This window comes from Bactrocera tryoni, chromosome 4 (genome assembly GCF_016617805.1).
Source record: "Bactrocera tryoni isolate S06 chromosome 4, CSIRO_BtryS06_freeze2, whole genome shotgun sequence".
In the NCBI taxonomy this organism is placed as follows: Eukaryota; Metazoa; Arthropoda; class Insecta; order Diptera; family Tephritidae; genus Bactrocera; species Bactrocera tryoni.
Window position 1 is genome coordinate 16,583,014 of NC_052502.1, and position 17,022 is coordinate 16,600,035.

The 17,022-nt window shown below is 33.3% G+C and overlaps 1 protein-coding gene across 4 annotated transcripts in view; it reads right to left on the reverse strand.

The window, feature by feature from the left end:
- Nucleotides 1-2,297: 2,297 nt before the first annotated feature.
- Nucleotides 2,298-17,022, reverse strand: part of LOC120776006 (mannosyl-oligosaccharide alpha-1,2-mannosidase IA) — a 319,778-nt gene continuing 305,053 nt past the window's right edge. For 3 of the 4 annotated variants that reach the window (XM_040106441.1, XM_040106440.1, XM_040106438.1), the window contains 5 exons: nt 6,243-6,855; nt 5,951-6,175; nt 3,646-3,784; nt 3,315-3,576; nt 2,298-3,249 (listed from right to left, as the gene is read on the reverse strand). In XM_040106441.1, coding sequence (XP_039962375.1) covers nt 3,100-3,249; nt 3,315-3,576; nt 3,646-3,784; nt 5,951-6,175; nt 6,243-6,855 — 1,389 coding nt within the window. In that variant the 3' untranslated portion in view covers nt 2,298-3,099. The remainder of the gene's footprint in view (nt 3,250-3,314; nt 3,577-3,645; nt 3,785-5,950; nt 6,176-6,242; nt 6,856-17,022) is intronic. The other variant, XR_005705373.1, reaches the window with a different exon arrangement.

A 17,022-nucleotide genomic window follows, 5' to 3' on the forward strand; every position in this document is an offset into this window, starting at 1 on the left:
TTTTAACTCGAATACGGAGTTAACATGCCCTGAAGCAGCTAAAAAATTTATTTTTTTATTTGTTCAAAATGTTTGAAACTACAGCGTTAAAAATATTCAAAAATATTGTTTTCGAGATACAAAAAAATAACAAAAAAATATTTGAAATTAGTTAAAAAAGTCAAAAATATTTTTTCATAAGTTTTAAAAAAATTTTGGTTTTAATAAAAAAATAAAAAAATTTAATTAATCAATTTGAAATTAGTTAAAAAAGTTTAAAATATGTTTTCGAAAATTTTGTTCTTTTAAAAAGCTAAAAAAATTTAAATTAATCATTTTGAAATTAGTTTAAAAAGTTAAAAATATTTTTTCATAAAAATTTTGCTTTTTAAAGAGTTAAAAAATTTAAATATTAATCGTTTTGAAATTAATTAAAAAAGTTAAAAATATTTTTTCATAAAAATTTTGTTTTTTAAAGAGATAAAAAATTAAAATTAATCACTTTGAAATTTGTTAAAAAAGTTAAAAACATTTTTTAATAGTGGTTAAAAACAATTTTAATAATACTTTCTCCAAAATTTGAGTATTGAGAGGTATGAGACTCGGCAATAAATAACCACAATTTATCCATGAAATTTTGAAATTTTAACTCTCTTTGCTGTAAACATTTCAACATTTAAAATTACTGTAAACAAATATCATTAAAGAAGAATTTTCATGTAAAAAAAAATTGTATATGCGCTTCTCAACACTTGAAAAAATATAACATGTTACCTTGGGTTACTGCAACAAAGAATTATGCAGAGTATAACGGTGTTAAATTTTGGTTTTTTTGTTTTTCAATAAATAAATTTTTTTTTTTAAATAGCAAAAAATATAATGTATAGCATTTGCCAAATTATTTAAGAAAATTTAATATACTTTTCTTAAATAATTTAAATATAATATTAGGTGCTTAATTTTTCGTAGTATAAAATTAAAAATCTTGCTAAAGACGGACAATGTATCACAAAAGAAAGAGATAATTCGAAAATGTTTTCAATAAAAGATAATTTTAGAAAAAAAAGTACATATAAAATTAATTAATATAAATTATTTTGTTGAAAAGATAATTTTCGTTCAGAGAACGCTAAAAAAAAATTGCACAAAAAAAAGATAATTTAGAAAAAAATTATATAAAATTAATTAATTTCAAAAATTTAGAAAAAGATTATACAAAATGAATTAATATAAAGTATTTTGATGACAAGAAGATCATTTTTAACGCCTTGAGAGCACGCTAAATAAAAATTAAACACCAAAAAATGTTTATGCATCCACAACAAATATCGGGTGATTTTTTAAGAGCTTGATAACTTTTTTTTATAAAAAAACGCATAAAATTTGCAAAATCTCATCGGTTCTTTATTTGAAACGTTAGATTGGTTCATGACATTTACTTTTTGAAGATAATTTCATTTAAATGTTGACCGCGGCTGCGTCTTAGGTGGTCCATTCGGAAAGTCCAATTTTGGGCAACTTTTTCGAGCATTTCGGCCGGAATAGCCCGAATTTCTTCGGAAATGTTGTCTTCCAAAGCTGGAATAGTTGCTGGCTTATTTCTGTAGACTTTAGACTTGACGTAGCCCCACAAAAAATAGTCTAAAGGCGTTAAATCGCATGATCTTGATGGCCAACTTACGGGTCCATTTCTTGAGATGAATTGTTCTCCGAAGTTTTCCCTCAAAATGGCCATAGAATCGCGAGCTGTGTGGCATGTAGCGCCATCTTGTTGAAACCACATGTCAACCAAGTTCAGTTCTTCCATTTTTGGCAACAAAAGTTTGTTAGCATCGAACGATAGCGATCGCCATTCACCGTAACGTTGCGTCCAACAGCATCTTTGAAAAAATACGGTCCAATGATTCCACCAGCGTACAAACCACACCAAACAGTGCATTTTCGGGATGCATGGGCAGTTGGCCACCAAGATCATGCGATTTAACGCCTTTAGACTATTTTTGTGGGGCTACGTCAAGTCTAAAGTCTACAGAAATAAGCCAGCAACTATTCCAGCTTTGAAGACAACATTTCCGAAGAAATTCGGGCTATTCCGGCCGAAATGCTCGAAAAAGTTGCCCAAAATTGGACTTTCCGAATGGACCACCTAAGACGCAGCCGCGGTCAACATTTAAATGAAATTATCTTCAAAAAGCAAATGTCATGAACCAATCTAACGTTTCAAATAAAGAACCGATGAGATTTTGCAAATTTTATGCGTTTTTTTTTTAAAAAAAGTTATCAAGCTCTTAAAAAATCACCCGATATATAAATACAAATATTTTGCCATACAATTTAAAAAAAGTACTGCAACAATGTTTTTGTTTTTAACTAATTTTATATTAAATTTCGAGTTTACTTTCTTTACAACTTCACTGCTTCTGTATGCGTCGACAATAACTGTTAAAAAGCTTCATAAGTAAATACAACTGTTACTCGCTTTCTGCATTTCAAACAATAGTTTCTATATTGGCATTTTCACAGTTCAAAAATGTAAGGATGTAGAGGGAGAAAAAATGTCTGGAATGGTGAAAATAATTATACATATGGTACATGCATGTGTTATTAACTAAATTATTTTAATATGGGTGAAGTTTTTCTCGTGTCTCGTGCGTGAAAAATGCAATTTTGAATTTCGAAAATATTTTTTTTGCTTAATACATTTTTTACATAATTAAGCGCTACAATAATAACTATTACATATAACTTATATTATACAACTGTACAAAATTAAGCGGTGAAAATTAGCGAATGTCAGTTTACAAGTACAATATACATACATATGTACAGGCATACATATTTTTACAACAAAAAAAAATATTAAAATAAAAAGGAAATAAAATTAAACTCATTTGAAAAATCGCTGAGAAATCTGGTTACGTAACACGTCCAACTTCTTTATAAATAATTACGCTAAATTACATGTCAATATGTGTCTAAAAAGCATAATAAAAGTAACTATTTGTCAAAAGAAAAAAATCATAAAAACACTAATTACAAATAACTGCATTTTTGTCAAAGACGCTCGGCAGACTCAAAATTTCGTCAGTGAAATATTTGCAATATTTCTCTTGTCAAGTTTTAACGGTTCTCATCTGCTTGCGTTTGGGCAGGTGGTGCCGCGCGGTAGAATGCATTCGCGCCACGTATGGGCAATGGATGCGCCTCCGTGTTGAATATCCACTCGTCCAGTGGCAGCAGCGAGTCGTCGGAAAAGAGCAGATACAAATACTAAAGTGCAAAATTATAATTAATGAAAAATACAAGCAATTGATTAAATAAATCAGTCAGCAAACCTTAAGTGTTTCCGCCAAGAAGAAGCTCTGCTGAACATCATCCTTCTGCGGATTCTCCTGATAGACATTCTTGATGCCACTGTAGCCGTGCATTGTACGGCAGTAGGTCTCGAGCGCTTGCACAGCCTCCCAACCCCAGTCGCGGTATTTTTGGTCGTGCGTCAGACGCCACAACACAAAGTAACTCTCCATCGTTTCCGGTCGCAGTATATAGTATTTCTCTTGTGATTTCAAGGCACGCGCTTCGGCGGCGTCGCTGAAGCTGTTGTAGAAAAAAAGATTTAGCCGACGTTAGATTCGTCACCATATAGTTGGCGTATTGTTCACTTACCGAAAAGCTTCTGGTCCCAATTTGGTTGGCGTTCTTGTGTAGCTCTCGTGGCAGGTATTTGTGAGACCCTTACCAATTTCCATAAATTTGTTGGCATATTGGTTTTGTCGCGTGCTGGCAGCTAAGGCATAGAGACCACCTGCAGATGAGAGAAATTTTATGTGTACTTTTTGTATCGCACATACCTAGTTATATAACTATTTTGATGATACGTGGAAGCACTAATATAAATGTGTCTTAATTTTAATTTGTTTATATGAAGTGAAGAAAAAAGTTAAAATGACGCTTTTATGGGAACTATTTATGGACTAACAACAAACAAACTAAACAATAAAAAATGTAAACTTTCTAGTTAACTTTTTTTAAATAATTAAAGTAATTTTAATTAAGTTAGAAAATTAATTTTACGTATTTAATTGTTTTATTTTTTCACTAAATCATTATTTTTATTTGAAATTGTTAATACATATTTCTTAAATAATGTTTTACTTAATTTTTTAAAATTATGTATTTTAATTAATTAATTTTATTATTTTTTTATTTTTTTGTTATTAAATTATTATTTATATTCGCCTTTTTATATCATTTTTTTCAGTTAAAGCTAATTTTTATAATTTTTTAAAAAACTTAATTTTAGTAATTATTTTTTTTATTAAATTATTATTTTTGTTTGAAATTTTTAATACATACATATTTCTTAATAAATGTTTTACTTAATTTTTTATAATTATGTATTTAATGAATTAATTAATTAATTTTATTATTTTAATTTTTTTATTTTTTTTTATTAAATTACTATTTGTAATTCGCCTTTTTAAATAAATTTTTCTTAGCTTATGCTTTACTTAATTTTTTTAAAAAATTAATTTTAATAATTACTTTTTATTAAATTATTATTTTTATTTGAAATTTTTAATACATATTTCTTAATTAATGTTTTACTTAATTTTTTCAATGATTTTTTATAAATAATTTTTTTTTGAAATTTTTTTGAACAAGCAATTTATGGGTTTTTACAACGCCAAGTTTGATTTTTTGGATTTTTGAAATTACAAAAATTCTTTAAATTACATCTATGCATGTATGTATGTAATACAATATATGAATAAAAATGAATCTTCATGGAATAAAAAAAATTACATAACATTTGTAAATTTAATTAATTAAATTAATTTTATTTAATTGATTATAATTTCTTTTTAAATTAAATTAATTGTTATTATTTTATAATTAAAATTTTAAATATTTTTTTCTTAATTTTTTAAATTAAAATTAAAAAAAACTTAAAAGTAAAAATTAAATTAATTAAAAAATTATTGAAAAATACGTTAAAAAAAATTATTGATTTTTATATTATAATTAAAATTTTAATAACTTTTTGTTAATTTTTCAAATTAAAATAAAAAATTATTAAAAATTAAATTTTTCAAAAAATTAATATTTTTTTTTAAACATATTTTTCAATAATTTTTGTTTTTTAAATTAATTTTTCTTTCATAATTTCAAGTATAAGTTTTTTTACGACTTCGAATCGAATTTGAAATTTAATTTTCAATTACATTTTCCTTAATTAATTTTTTTAGATAAATTTTTTCAATATTTCGATTTGTTTTTAACATTTTTTTTTTCAAACCTCCAATTTTATTTTGAAGCTTGAAATTAAAAAAAATGTTCCATTAAATTTTTCGTTTTATTATGATTATTAAGGAGAACACAACAAATAATTCTTGACACTAAAAATTACCACTCCGATTCTAAAATTATTTATTATTGTTGTTGTTCTATTTTAGCACCAAAAATTATACAGTTTTCCTAAAAGAAGTGCCACTTTGCCATATAAAAATTCGGGTCCTTTTGGGTCTTGGTAGAAACGCGTCTAAGAAGTTGATACTTGACCGGATTTATGTACGGCGGAGTACCCTCTGAAAACTAAGAAACTAGCTAGCATATATTCAGACAGACAGACATAGCTAAATCGACTCTGCTCGCTGGTCATTTATATATAAACCTTTTGGTGTTTCCGACACTTTTTCGGGGGGTTATTTACTTAAATTTAAAATGCTCTAGTCAGGTTTTAAATAGTTATAAAAAATCTGGAGTCTCGGGTTTTCTTAATCTAGTTCGGGTGCCTAGACAGAAATAAGGCGTCTGGAAAAATTTCTTAATTTTTTTTGTGATAATCGTATACTTGGATTAACACATTCACATATATGTATGTACAAAAAAAGTTTAATAAATAAATGCTTGCAATATTATCGAAATATTAAAGAATTAAATGAAAAAGTCCACAAAAATTTTTACTCACCCGCAAAGCAAGCCAAGTGATCCATTTTATGTTCCAAATGATCGAACTTCAAATCTGAGACATAAGTCAAACCACCCGAACTTGTGCGTATCATGTGCTCATTAATCGCCACCATGGCTTCGTCGAACATTTCGCGAGCCTCCTCGTCAACTTGACCCGACTGCAGCCAAGCCTTTAGTAGGTACTCATAGAAACTGTCGCCTAGAGCGCCCAGCGACATGTGCACTAAAGTAAAAAAACAAAAACACAATTGATTTCAAAAATTCCTCATTTAACCACAATTCACACTCACTTTGTCCCCACTTGCCCGTCTTGGGATTAATGAAATTTGGATATAGACCCTTTGGCTTCTCAATCTCCTTCAAAACTTGACGTATAGTTTGTACACGCTCTTTGTACAGCGGATTACCCGTTATATCACTGAGATAAACGAATTCGCAGTGTAATGTACCAGCTTCGGATAAAATCGAGCTGCCACCTGATGCCCAGCCGTAATTTCTACTCGCACCGGTGCGTGTGTTTACCAACGCATATGGTATACCGGTGGGCGTCTGGAAGGCGGGCAACAGCTTGTCAGCGATGTGTTGTGCTTTCTCTTTATATAAATTATCACCGGTGAATGCATAGAGTGTCAACAAGCCACCCACAAAGCGTATATTCGTCTCGAATACAGACAGGTCGGCGCTAACGTTGTCCAGCGAAAACTTTCGTTCAATCCAATCGCGTCCCTCTTGGTACTCCTTCTCCAACCCCATTAGATAGAGCGTGTCCAGACCGTCGACTATGGTGGCGCCCAGATCGTAGATGCCAAAAATACTGCCCGAATGTGGACGTTGACTGAGCGGTCGAAGTTCGTTCTTGCCCCATGCATAGAGCTTGTAGTTGTCCCAGGCGTGCTGCATCATCTGGAAAGGGTAGCGGAATATATTTTTGTTAGTTGAGGTTGTAATTTATAGAAAAAATTTGAGATGGAGGTAAAAATATTAAATATAATGAAATCGCATAGAAGAACTTTCGTTCTGCGCCCGTTTCCGAGAGTTAGTTGATAATACAATATAAGAAAGATGTCTTTAGAAGCAGAGAGCCAGTAGATATAGATAAAGTGGCTGCCAGAACTGCATATATTCTCCGATCCAATCTACAACGGCGTTCCGGTCATCGAAATAGCCGAAAAGAATACCAAAAGTGCCATCCGCTTGACTACCGAGCCAGCTCAGGAAATACGCAAAGGACTGACAGACGGATCAGGGTGTGATTTGATGGCTTAGGGCGAGGCATGCAGGATCGCCAAGATCATGTGCAAGTAAGCGGTAGGAAAACAAACAATCTTTCTACTCATTGATCTAATTAAAGGTCACAACTTACTGACAGCACAAACGTTGCCACATGTAGAAAGAGCAGGTAAGTAGGTATGAAAGAGACATTGGAAAACCTCTTCTCCTTATGTTCGGTCTTATCTAGAAATCGAGAATCTAAGAGCTTCGCAGTTCAAGGGACTGGTTGAAGTATCAAAGTATCTAACACTGCAAATAATTTGAAGATCTGTGTATGCCGTGACAGCCAGCCAGTGTAATCTAACCTAAACTTTTTTCTTCCCCGACTGAAGGCGTTACTTCGGTAATTCAGCGTCGATACGACATTGTATAACACTGTGACTGTTTGGCACTGTTTGTAGATTACAGAATCTGAAATCCCGATCATGGCCATCACCTTTTTGCTAGTTGTGTTCACTGTTTCGACGTATATACTCTTTCGGATTGCTGTTAAGGGAGGAGCCTGCTTTAGAGGCTTAAAAAATCGATTTTTTGAGGTTTTTTTTGGGAGAGAAAGAAATAATTGATTAAAGCGAAATTTCTAGGGTTTATAGTTATATATTTAAATATCTTCCGAAAATTTTTTGGATACGAAATCTTTGATATTCTGCCTTTGGGAAGCATCTCGCATGTGGATTTGTTGGACGGCGGGCAGGATACAGGTCGCAATTTCTATTTGAAAAAAAAAATTCAAAGAGATTCATATTTTTTAATAACTTATCTTCTGGTTAAACCAAAAAAATTCAAAAAAAAAAATATTAAAATTCTAAAATATTTTCAAAATTGAAAAAAGGGGTTTTTAACCAGAAAAAATTTAATTTAAATTTTTTATTTTTATTTTTTTAAATATGTTCAAACTTGAATTTCCTGAATTTTTTTAGTTTAAATAGAAGATAATTTAATGTCAAAGATAATAAATTTTGCATCAATTCCATACGACTTTTAGTTTTTTTATCCTGCCCGCCAATTAAGAAAAATCGTAAAAATGAAAAACCGAGAAATCGCGCGTCAAAGTTTTCGCTTTCTGCCCAATCGTTTATATATCTGCTAGACGCTCGGTGACTATTTCCCTTCTAGCTTCGACAATATTTCGAATTTCAATCTATAACTTTGGGGACACTTTCTTAAAGAGATTTAAGCAAAAAAAATAGATTTTTGAAGCTTCTAAAGCAGTCCCTTAAGTATAATCAACTGCTGTAAAGTGGTTTCACGTCTACGCTTTTGGACCTGAGTGAGCAAACGCAACATCCGTTGGGCCGACAGCATTCTTATGTCCAATAGTTCTTTAACATGTCTATCATCTCAATTATCTACCTTGATTTGTTCCAAAAGCTCTTTGCTTTAAGTGCGTAGCTTCCCTTCCAAAAAACCAGGATGAAATGAACAACTGACATCCGCTCCCCTCTTGGGAAGTGTTTACCCTTCTTTACAATTTTTTCGTACCAAAAAGAACAAGCTTGCTTTGATATGATCTTTGAATGGTCAACAGCTAAAATATCTAACCTAACCTACTTTTCAAAAAAATTTTTTTGGTAATACGAGGAAGAAATTAGATTTATGAACCTACAAATTATTTTCAACAAAAGGGTGTGTCAAAAATAATTGCTCCAAAACTAACGCCAAATTTAAGTTTTGCGCCATTTATGTAGGAAAGTGCTGACAACCCTAAAAAACCAGGCAAATCGACAGCTGACAGTTTAGGCTTAGTAAAAATGGAGCGTTACATGACAGAACAAGAACAACATGTCTACGTTATTGAAAAACATTTCAAAAATAATGGAAGCTTGACGGCCGCAGTTCGAAAAATGCGTAGAAAATATGTTCAGAATAGAGTTTTAACTTCGTCAACTGTGAAGATTAATTGAAATAACGGCAAATTGAAATCTTAATTTTAGGACACCCTGTATTTAATTCCAATCTTGCATTAATTTTGGCACACTCTGTACTAAAAGTAACACACACAATTATTGCTGTTGTTATAAGCAAGGCTTAAATCAAATTTAATCAGCATATTTCACAGTCACATTATAATTTCTTCGGCAGACTGTGTCTCCCAGAGCGCAGTTCAAGTTCATACAATATTTGCAATTTATTTGATTTGTTGGCTTTGCAGGCACCGCTGCGCCAATGCTACAACGCTTCGTAACCTTCCAAGTTGCCATATGCACACACGTGCACATATACATACATACATACATGTGTATTTGTATAGGTGTATGCATGAGTGTGTGCATGCGCATTAACTACATACATATGTTTGTAAGTTGTCAGTTTGTGAACTTAATTGAAATTTATAAGCAATTCTGCAGACGCTTACACGCTCACATGTTCCGTTACGGCGAGTAGCCAGATGCAATGCAATGCCTCAACCTTTGTTGTTTTCATTGTTGCTATTATTGGCGTTATTGTGACGCATCATTTGGCATTAATTGCTATTAGTCCGGTGCATAGAAATATTGCCACGGCTGGTGGAAATAAACAAATAGGATGCTTTGTAATCGCTTCGGTGTAATCAGATACTCTTGCGTCACGCAAATGCGAACCCATGCAATTACACACACACACACATAGATATGTATTTACAAAAATTCGCATTTGTGTGCACGCTACTGTGCTTTTGTTCGCCAAGCATGCCACACAGCCTCGGTGATTGAAAAATTAGCTAGAAAATTTATGCATGCACACACACACCCATTTGCACTCACTTGTGTGTTGTTATAAACAATGAAAACCTTTGTTGTTGCTCTTCTTGTTCATGCTGCAATTAAAATTTTGCAATTTTATTGAGCAAATAAAAATAATTAGGTTCATTGGTAAACAAGATCTAGCACTTAACTTTGGAGGCCACTCGAAGGCTGTACACGGCGTATACGCAATATTTTTGTGTTAATTAATTTTGGTTGCTTAAGAGGTTTCTATTGGGTTGTAGTCATAATTTTCAGCACTGCTTTTGCTCTTTTTTGCTCTCATTTTTCTTCGTTTTCTATATTGGTTCCACGAAAAGCGTGTTTTGGTCGACTTGATTGACGTTTCAATTTGTCCATATTTGCACTCTTTGCCTTTGTCAACAAGTTTAATTCCCTTTTCCTGGAATAAATTTGTGACATTCTCTTGAATTATTTGATACGAAGTCTTCGACCAGTTTGCTTTGCTCTTTTTTTTACAAAAATAAACAACATCTCTTGTTGTTTCTCGAATGCTTCACGTGTGAAGATGAGTAGGCCGCCTGAGGTGGTATTGTAACACTTCTTGGAAACGGCTTATGTTAGCTGCATAGCAATCGTTATGTTGACCGTGTGTGCCTGAGACCATCTTCTAAGAAAAACAACTTCGTTTTCATATAGTTCTCAAGAGTATTCAAACTTGCCTGACATCGCCATCTTCAAGGCAACTCAAATAGCTATATTTTCGCGATTTTAAGTAATACTGCATATATGATATACATTCTGCTTATCTATAACTAGAGAAAGACGAGATTGCTGACGACAAGAAGCTCTCCTAACTTCTTGCTATGTTCTCTGAGAATCGTAAAGCACTTATTGTGCATGTTCCTTACTAGTTTCAATCAGATTTTTGCTCCTTATTAAGAGCTTAAAAGCGTATATTAAATTTGCTACGAAGTTTGTAACTAGAAGTAAACGGCAGAGACCATATAAAAATACATATATGTTGAGCTGAATCAATTTATTTAGTCATGTCCGTCATTATATACGCGAACTAGTCCTTGAATTTTTGAGATATTTTTTCGCACCAAGAACCGGAACCATCGATATCAGAACACTTAAGCATATGGCTAGCATACAAACTGAACGATCAGAATAAAACGCTTGTAGGGAGAACTTTTTGACATGGATTATTGTCCAAAGCAATCTCCGAAGAAATTGTTAATATAGCTGTCATATAGACTGACCGATCAAAATGAAGTTATTGTAAGGAATATTTTGTATTTTTGCAGAATACTATGACTTTGGTTTTCTTCTTTCTTGTTGACTCCAGTTTAGGAAGTAAAAGTCGAGCTACATTGCTTGTTTTCATATATAATTTAATTATTTTCAGTCTCTCTGAAATATCAAAAAATGAACCAGTAGGTAGTCGAGTTCCCGGTATTATAACCAATACTTATTTGGTTAGAATGGCTGCAATGAAGGCCTTTCGTTGCTTGGTGGTCAATAATGTCTGGCTTTATGCTTTGTCTTGATTGGATACTTCTTTCTTAGATTCACTATTGTTATGGTGTAGTGAAGTTGTTAGAATTTATAGCCTGAAGGTGGAGAAGTAGGAGTTTTTTGAACTCTTTACGACTGGTCTCTTTTCTTAACCTATGTATGTACATCTCTTTCGAAACTTTTTACTAACTTCACTTCTTTTCTCTATATACATAAAGCTAGCAAAGGATATAGATAAGTAAATTGCGAGCAAATGAAGTTTCGTCTGATAAATAAGTCCATTTTTTACACGACATAAGACCAAAAAAATGCAACCATCTCTTTCGCGATTCATTATAATTTTTGGAAAATTTGTTTTGAAAAAGAAAATTATAAAAAAAAACGGAAAACAAACATTGCCTGGGAAATTCTCACTCTTCTTGTTAGAAGGCAATATTCTGAGAAAATCACACGCAACATTGACAGCGCGGCCATAGGTTATAATTTTATTTGACATGCTCTTAAGTATTGGTTACCATTTATAAAAAGAAGAGAATTGGATACTTATCATCACTTTTTACTTTATTCCTCGACTGCTCCAAGATGTCGACAAGGCTTTTGAATCATTTGAGTTCAGTCCTACAACCCTCGATAGTAGATATGTATATACATTCGTGGTCACGCAAACCTTACCAGTGAATTTTCTTGCGAATATATGTATGCACTTTAGCTGTAATTGTAACGGTTATATTGGGAATTGAATAAATTTTTCTTGTGATCTGTGCAAGAACCGTTATTTGACATTGAAGTTTGATATGTTGACAAATATATTTGAATAGTTCGTGAGAAATCGTAAAGTATGTAAGTAGAACGTCTTGTGCCGTGCGCTAGATATAAGCAATTAACGCGTGATAAAAAATGGATTATTTTTACGTTAAGGAAAGAAGGAATGTCGGTTCGTGAGATAGCGAGAAAAATAGGATGTAGCCATCCAACAATTATCAATTAAAAAAAATGAAACAGAACGATCGTTTGGAGCGTTACAGTAGAGTTGGGACTAGGAGAAAGACATATCCTCGAACAGATGGTGCTATCCATAGATTATCTTAAAAGGGTCGCTTTCAACTGCATATTAAACCTTTTAGTTAAATATTTTTAAATAAAAAACAATGCAAAAATTACTCAAATATAAAAAAAAAAAAAATAGAATACAAAATAAAGATTCTTATTTAAATATAAGAGAAAAATTAGTTTCGTAGTTTCCTTATAACAAATAGTACATAAACTAAAATTATTTCCTCAAAAAACTACTGATTTATTGAGTATTATATCCTATTCTAAATATAGATTTAAATTTTTAGAAAGGTTTGATAAGTTAAATCGCGGTAATGGCAAAAATACTGCAAAAACAGAGGTGGTAAGATTTGCGTGGCCACGAGTGTAGATCTATAACAACGAGTCACTATGCTCTCAATGAGTTCTATTTTGACTAATTCTCATTTAACTCCGTCTTCATAACTTTTAAACGACATTTAAATGCCTATAATAAAGTGTAAATTTGCTTAAACGCAACCACAACACGCAGCCATTGTTGCCTACACAGTCCATTGGGCATGAAAACATTGCGTTTTACAAATTGTTGCAAAGCGCTCAGTTATTGTTTAGGTAAACTTTGGTTTTTTGTTGCGTGAAAATTTCGGTTGCGCAAAAGCACGCTACAAATTACACAAAACAATAAAGCAAAGATAAACCTGAATACTTGTATACTTTCATACATTCATACAAACATACAATATAACGGACAGACAATGCCGGCGGTGAATTCGACGCTATCACGCCGAAATATCTCACAATACAATAATAACAAAAAATGACAAAACTCTACCCGCTTCGGTGCAAAATAATCGAGAACGCCAAGCGCCGCTTTGCTCCGTCATAGTATTGGTGATAGCGGTGAATGACGCGCTCGCTTTCATATCACAACCAATTTACGGGATTTTCTTTGTTTTCGCCATTTTATTTTATTTTTTCTCTTCGCTTGGCAGCATTTTTACGGGGTTCGGCGCTCGCCGCTCTTTCCAACGCGAAAAGTCAACACTTTTGTTATGCATCCTACACACCCTAACCCCGTCGCACGGACGGCGGCAAAAGCACAATACATCATCGTTGCCGCTGAAATGATTTCGACTAATCGAACTGCCTTTTTGCCGTCATCAATGTCGTTCAATGCCTGACGACCGCCGCCTACCCGCCTGCTGCCTGGCCCAACTCACTGCCGGCAATGAAGCTGGACAATGGGGAAATAATTGAAAATTGGTTAGCGGCAGAGCAGCAGAAGTGAAAACAATAACAAACGAACAAAGCGTCACCAATCCGAACGAGCGTTTAAATTGTAATGAAACTGTTTGAAAAAAAAAAAATGTGATGGAAAAATTGCATTCGAACGCAAAAGTGAGAAATGCTGTCGGATTGTCGAATCTAAAGACTGATTGGAAATGAAACACTGCTGGATGGCTGAACCCTCTCGTTGGTTGACTGAGTTGCTGCTCTATATCGGTTAGTTGGACGCTCAGATGCATAACTGTTAAATTGCAAAATGCACAATGCATAGAAAATATAATTATTGATGAGGATGTGGCATGCACAAAAATAGCTGGATGGAGTATTCGGAAAAAAAGAAATTTCAATTACTTAATATTTCTTTTAATCTTTCCGTTGGCAAAAGGAGCGTTAATCAATAAACAATTGTCGATTTTTTTAAATAATAATCGGTAGCATTTTCAGTCATTCGGAATTTGTATATAAGACCTGGAAAACATATTTTTTTCTATAAACTAAAAAAATTTTATTTATATTTTATCGATTATACCTTCAAAAATCGATAATTCCAAATCGATAGTATTTTTAAGTTTAACAAAAAAAAAAATTATAAAAGGTATAATAATACGTATCTTTATTTCTATAACCTAAATAAAAATTAAAAATATATAATATAAAAATTGTATCGAATATACCTTCAAAAATCGATAATTTCTATTCGATAGTATTTTTGGCTTAACGGAATAGTTATAAAAAATATAATAATACATATTTTTTTCGATAAACTCGATATTTTTCGATATTTTTATCGATTATATCTTTATAAATCGATAGTATTAATATAATACATATTTTTTCGATATATAAAATTTTTTATCGTTTATACCTTCATCAATCGATAATTGCTAATCGGTAGAGCTTTTAAATGTAAGAAAAAAAAGCGTATCGAATACATATTTCTTGGTAAAACTTTAAATACTATCGATTATTTTTTAAGAAGTCGATAATAATTTAACGATTAACAAATTTCTTCAATCAAGTTAAATAACGATCGATTATTATGTATTTGTTAATAATCGATTTTTTAATAATCGATAATATTTTAAGTTTATCGAAGAAATATAATCGATAATCGTTAATTATTTTTATAACGAACCATTCCGTTTAAGAAACTCAGCAATTCTAGGTATTTATTCTTTAATATAACCAAAGCCCAGTATTATTTAACATCAGAGCACTCCAACCAAACCAATCCAAAGTAAAATCAAAGGAAAGCGATCTGATTTCCTGATTATCTATGGACCAATAGTTGGAAATCTTTCCTTTCCGCAGTTTTCAAATTGACAAACCCATCACGATACAAATTAGTCTCGATATAAAGTAATTACCACATCATATTTCCCCAAGTCAAGTATGACAAACTTTCACAGAAGATTTCTATCCTCAAAGTTCTCCACATATTTGCACTCGAGCAAATACTTTCCTGCCGAACAATGCGAAAACGTTGACAACACTTAACCTTTTCTATTTAAGCCTTCAAGCAGCAAATGCGCGCAAATCCGAGGTGTGCCTACGGCTGGATTGGCCATCCATTCAAACGGTAAAAGCTGTCATCAATGACAGTGAAAACTGATAGCAAACAAAATGTTCGAACAACTTTAAGGACAAAGTAAAGCAAAAACAAAAAAATGTGAACATGAAATGAACTTAAGGAACTAGGTGATGGCCAACTTAATTTTAGGCGCAGCTGTGCTAACAACAACAACAGCAGCAGCAAAAATGCCAACAAAGAAATTAGACAAGAATTAGAAAGTGTACGAATGCGATGCGCTGGAAAATTACGCTTTTCAAAACAAACGAGCAAAATGGAAGAAGAACAAGAGACACACACACAGCCAACCAACTAAAGCAATTACTGCAACAACTGTGTAGGAAAGCCAGCAAAAAGCGCTTGATGGCGATAACAATGACATGAAAACACGCACACACCAACACACATACACATTGACATGGCGCGGCATAGTCAAGTGAGAGGATGACAGCAAAATGCTATCGGATGGCCATTGATATTGACAATGGTCATGAGTGGTTCACTGGCTGATTGGTTATGGAACTGCAGATCTTCGCAAACATACATACATACAAGCCTACCTACATGTATGTATGTATATAAATGCTCAGTTGTGCGCGCATAACTGCGCAGCAAAACTGGGTTAAAGTCACTGTGCCAACGCAATGACGGCAGATGACCATCGGTAAAGTGGCTAAATGGCTGAATGGCCCGCCGATTGCTTGGTGGGCAAGAGTTAGCCCCTGTGGACGCGTGTACGCTTATATGTATAGCATATAGATGAACACTGTCACATACATGTGTGTGTGTGTGAGCGCTTGTTGGACAAAAGGTCGCGTTGTGCCAGAGGGACCAAGATAGCTGGAAATTGTGAAATGTGAAAGAAAAGGCAAGCATAAAACAACGGCAAAATATTCTACAACAGACTGGTGCAACAGCGCGCTTAGCTTTATCTATGAAAGCCTGTACATGTATACATATCAGCATATATTAGAGCGGGTCGATTTTATTGCTGTAAAATCAAGTATGCGAAAAATGTTCTGTGGATCATTCTGAACAACTCTGCCTAAGAGACTATGAGTCTCTGAGACCGGTTTCGAGCCCACGATGCAGTTGTTCGACCTGACCGATTTCGACAAATGATCAATAGAATATCAAAATGTACTCATCATCATCCCCGTCCTGCTATATGGTGCAAAGGCATGGACGATGACAACATCTGATGATTCGGCGGAACGAGTTTTCGAAAGAAAGGTTCTGCGATAGATTTTTGGTCATTTGCGCATTGTCATCGGCGAATACCGCAGTCGATGGAACGATGAGCTGTACAAGATAGACGACGACATTGATATAGTTCAGCGAATCAAGAGACAGCGACTGCGCTGACTATGTGATATTGTCAAGATGGAAGGGAACACTCCAGTTTTGAAGGTTTTCGACGCAGTAGCCGCCGGAGGAAGCAGAGGAAGACCTCCATTCCATTGGAAAGACCAGGTGGAGAAAAACCTGGCTGCACTTAGAATCTCCAATTGGCGCCAAACAGCGAAAAAGAAGAACGACTGGCGCGCTGTTATATACTAGGCTAATAACCGCATAAGCGCTGTCTACGCCAATAAAGAAGAAGAAAAAACTAATCTTTCTTGTTTTTGGCATCCTGTAAATCAAACCCTCTCTAATAGACGCAACTATCGGATCGCTTGCGTCTGCCTGCTGACCCCCAGCCGT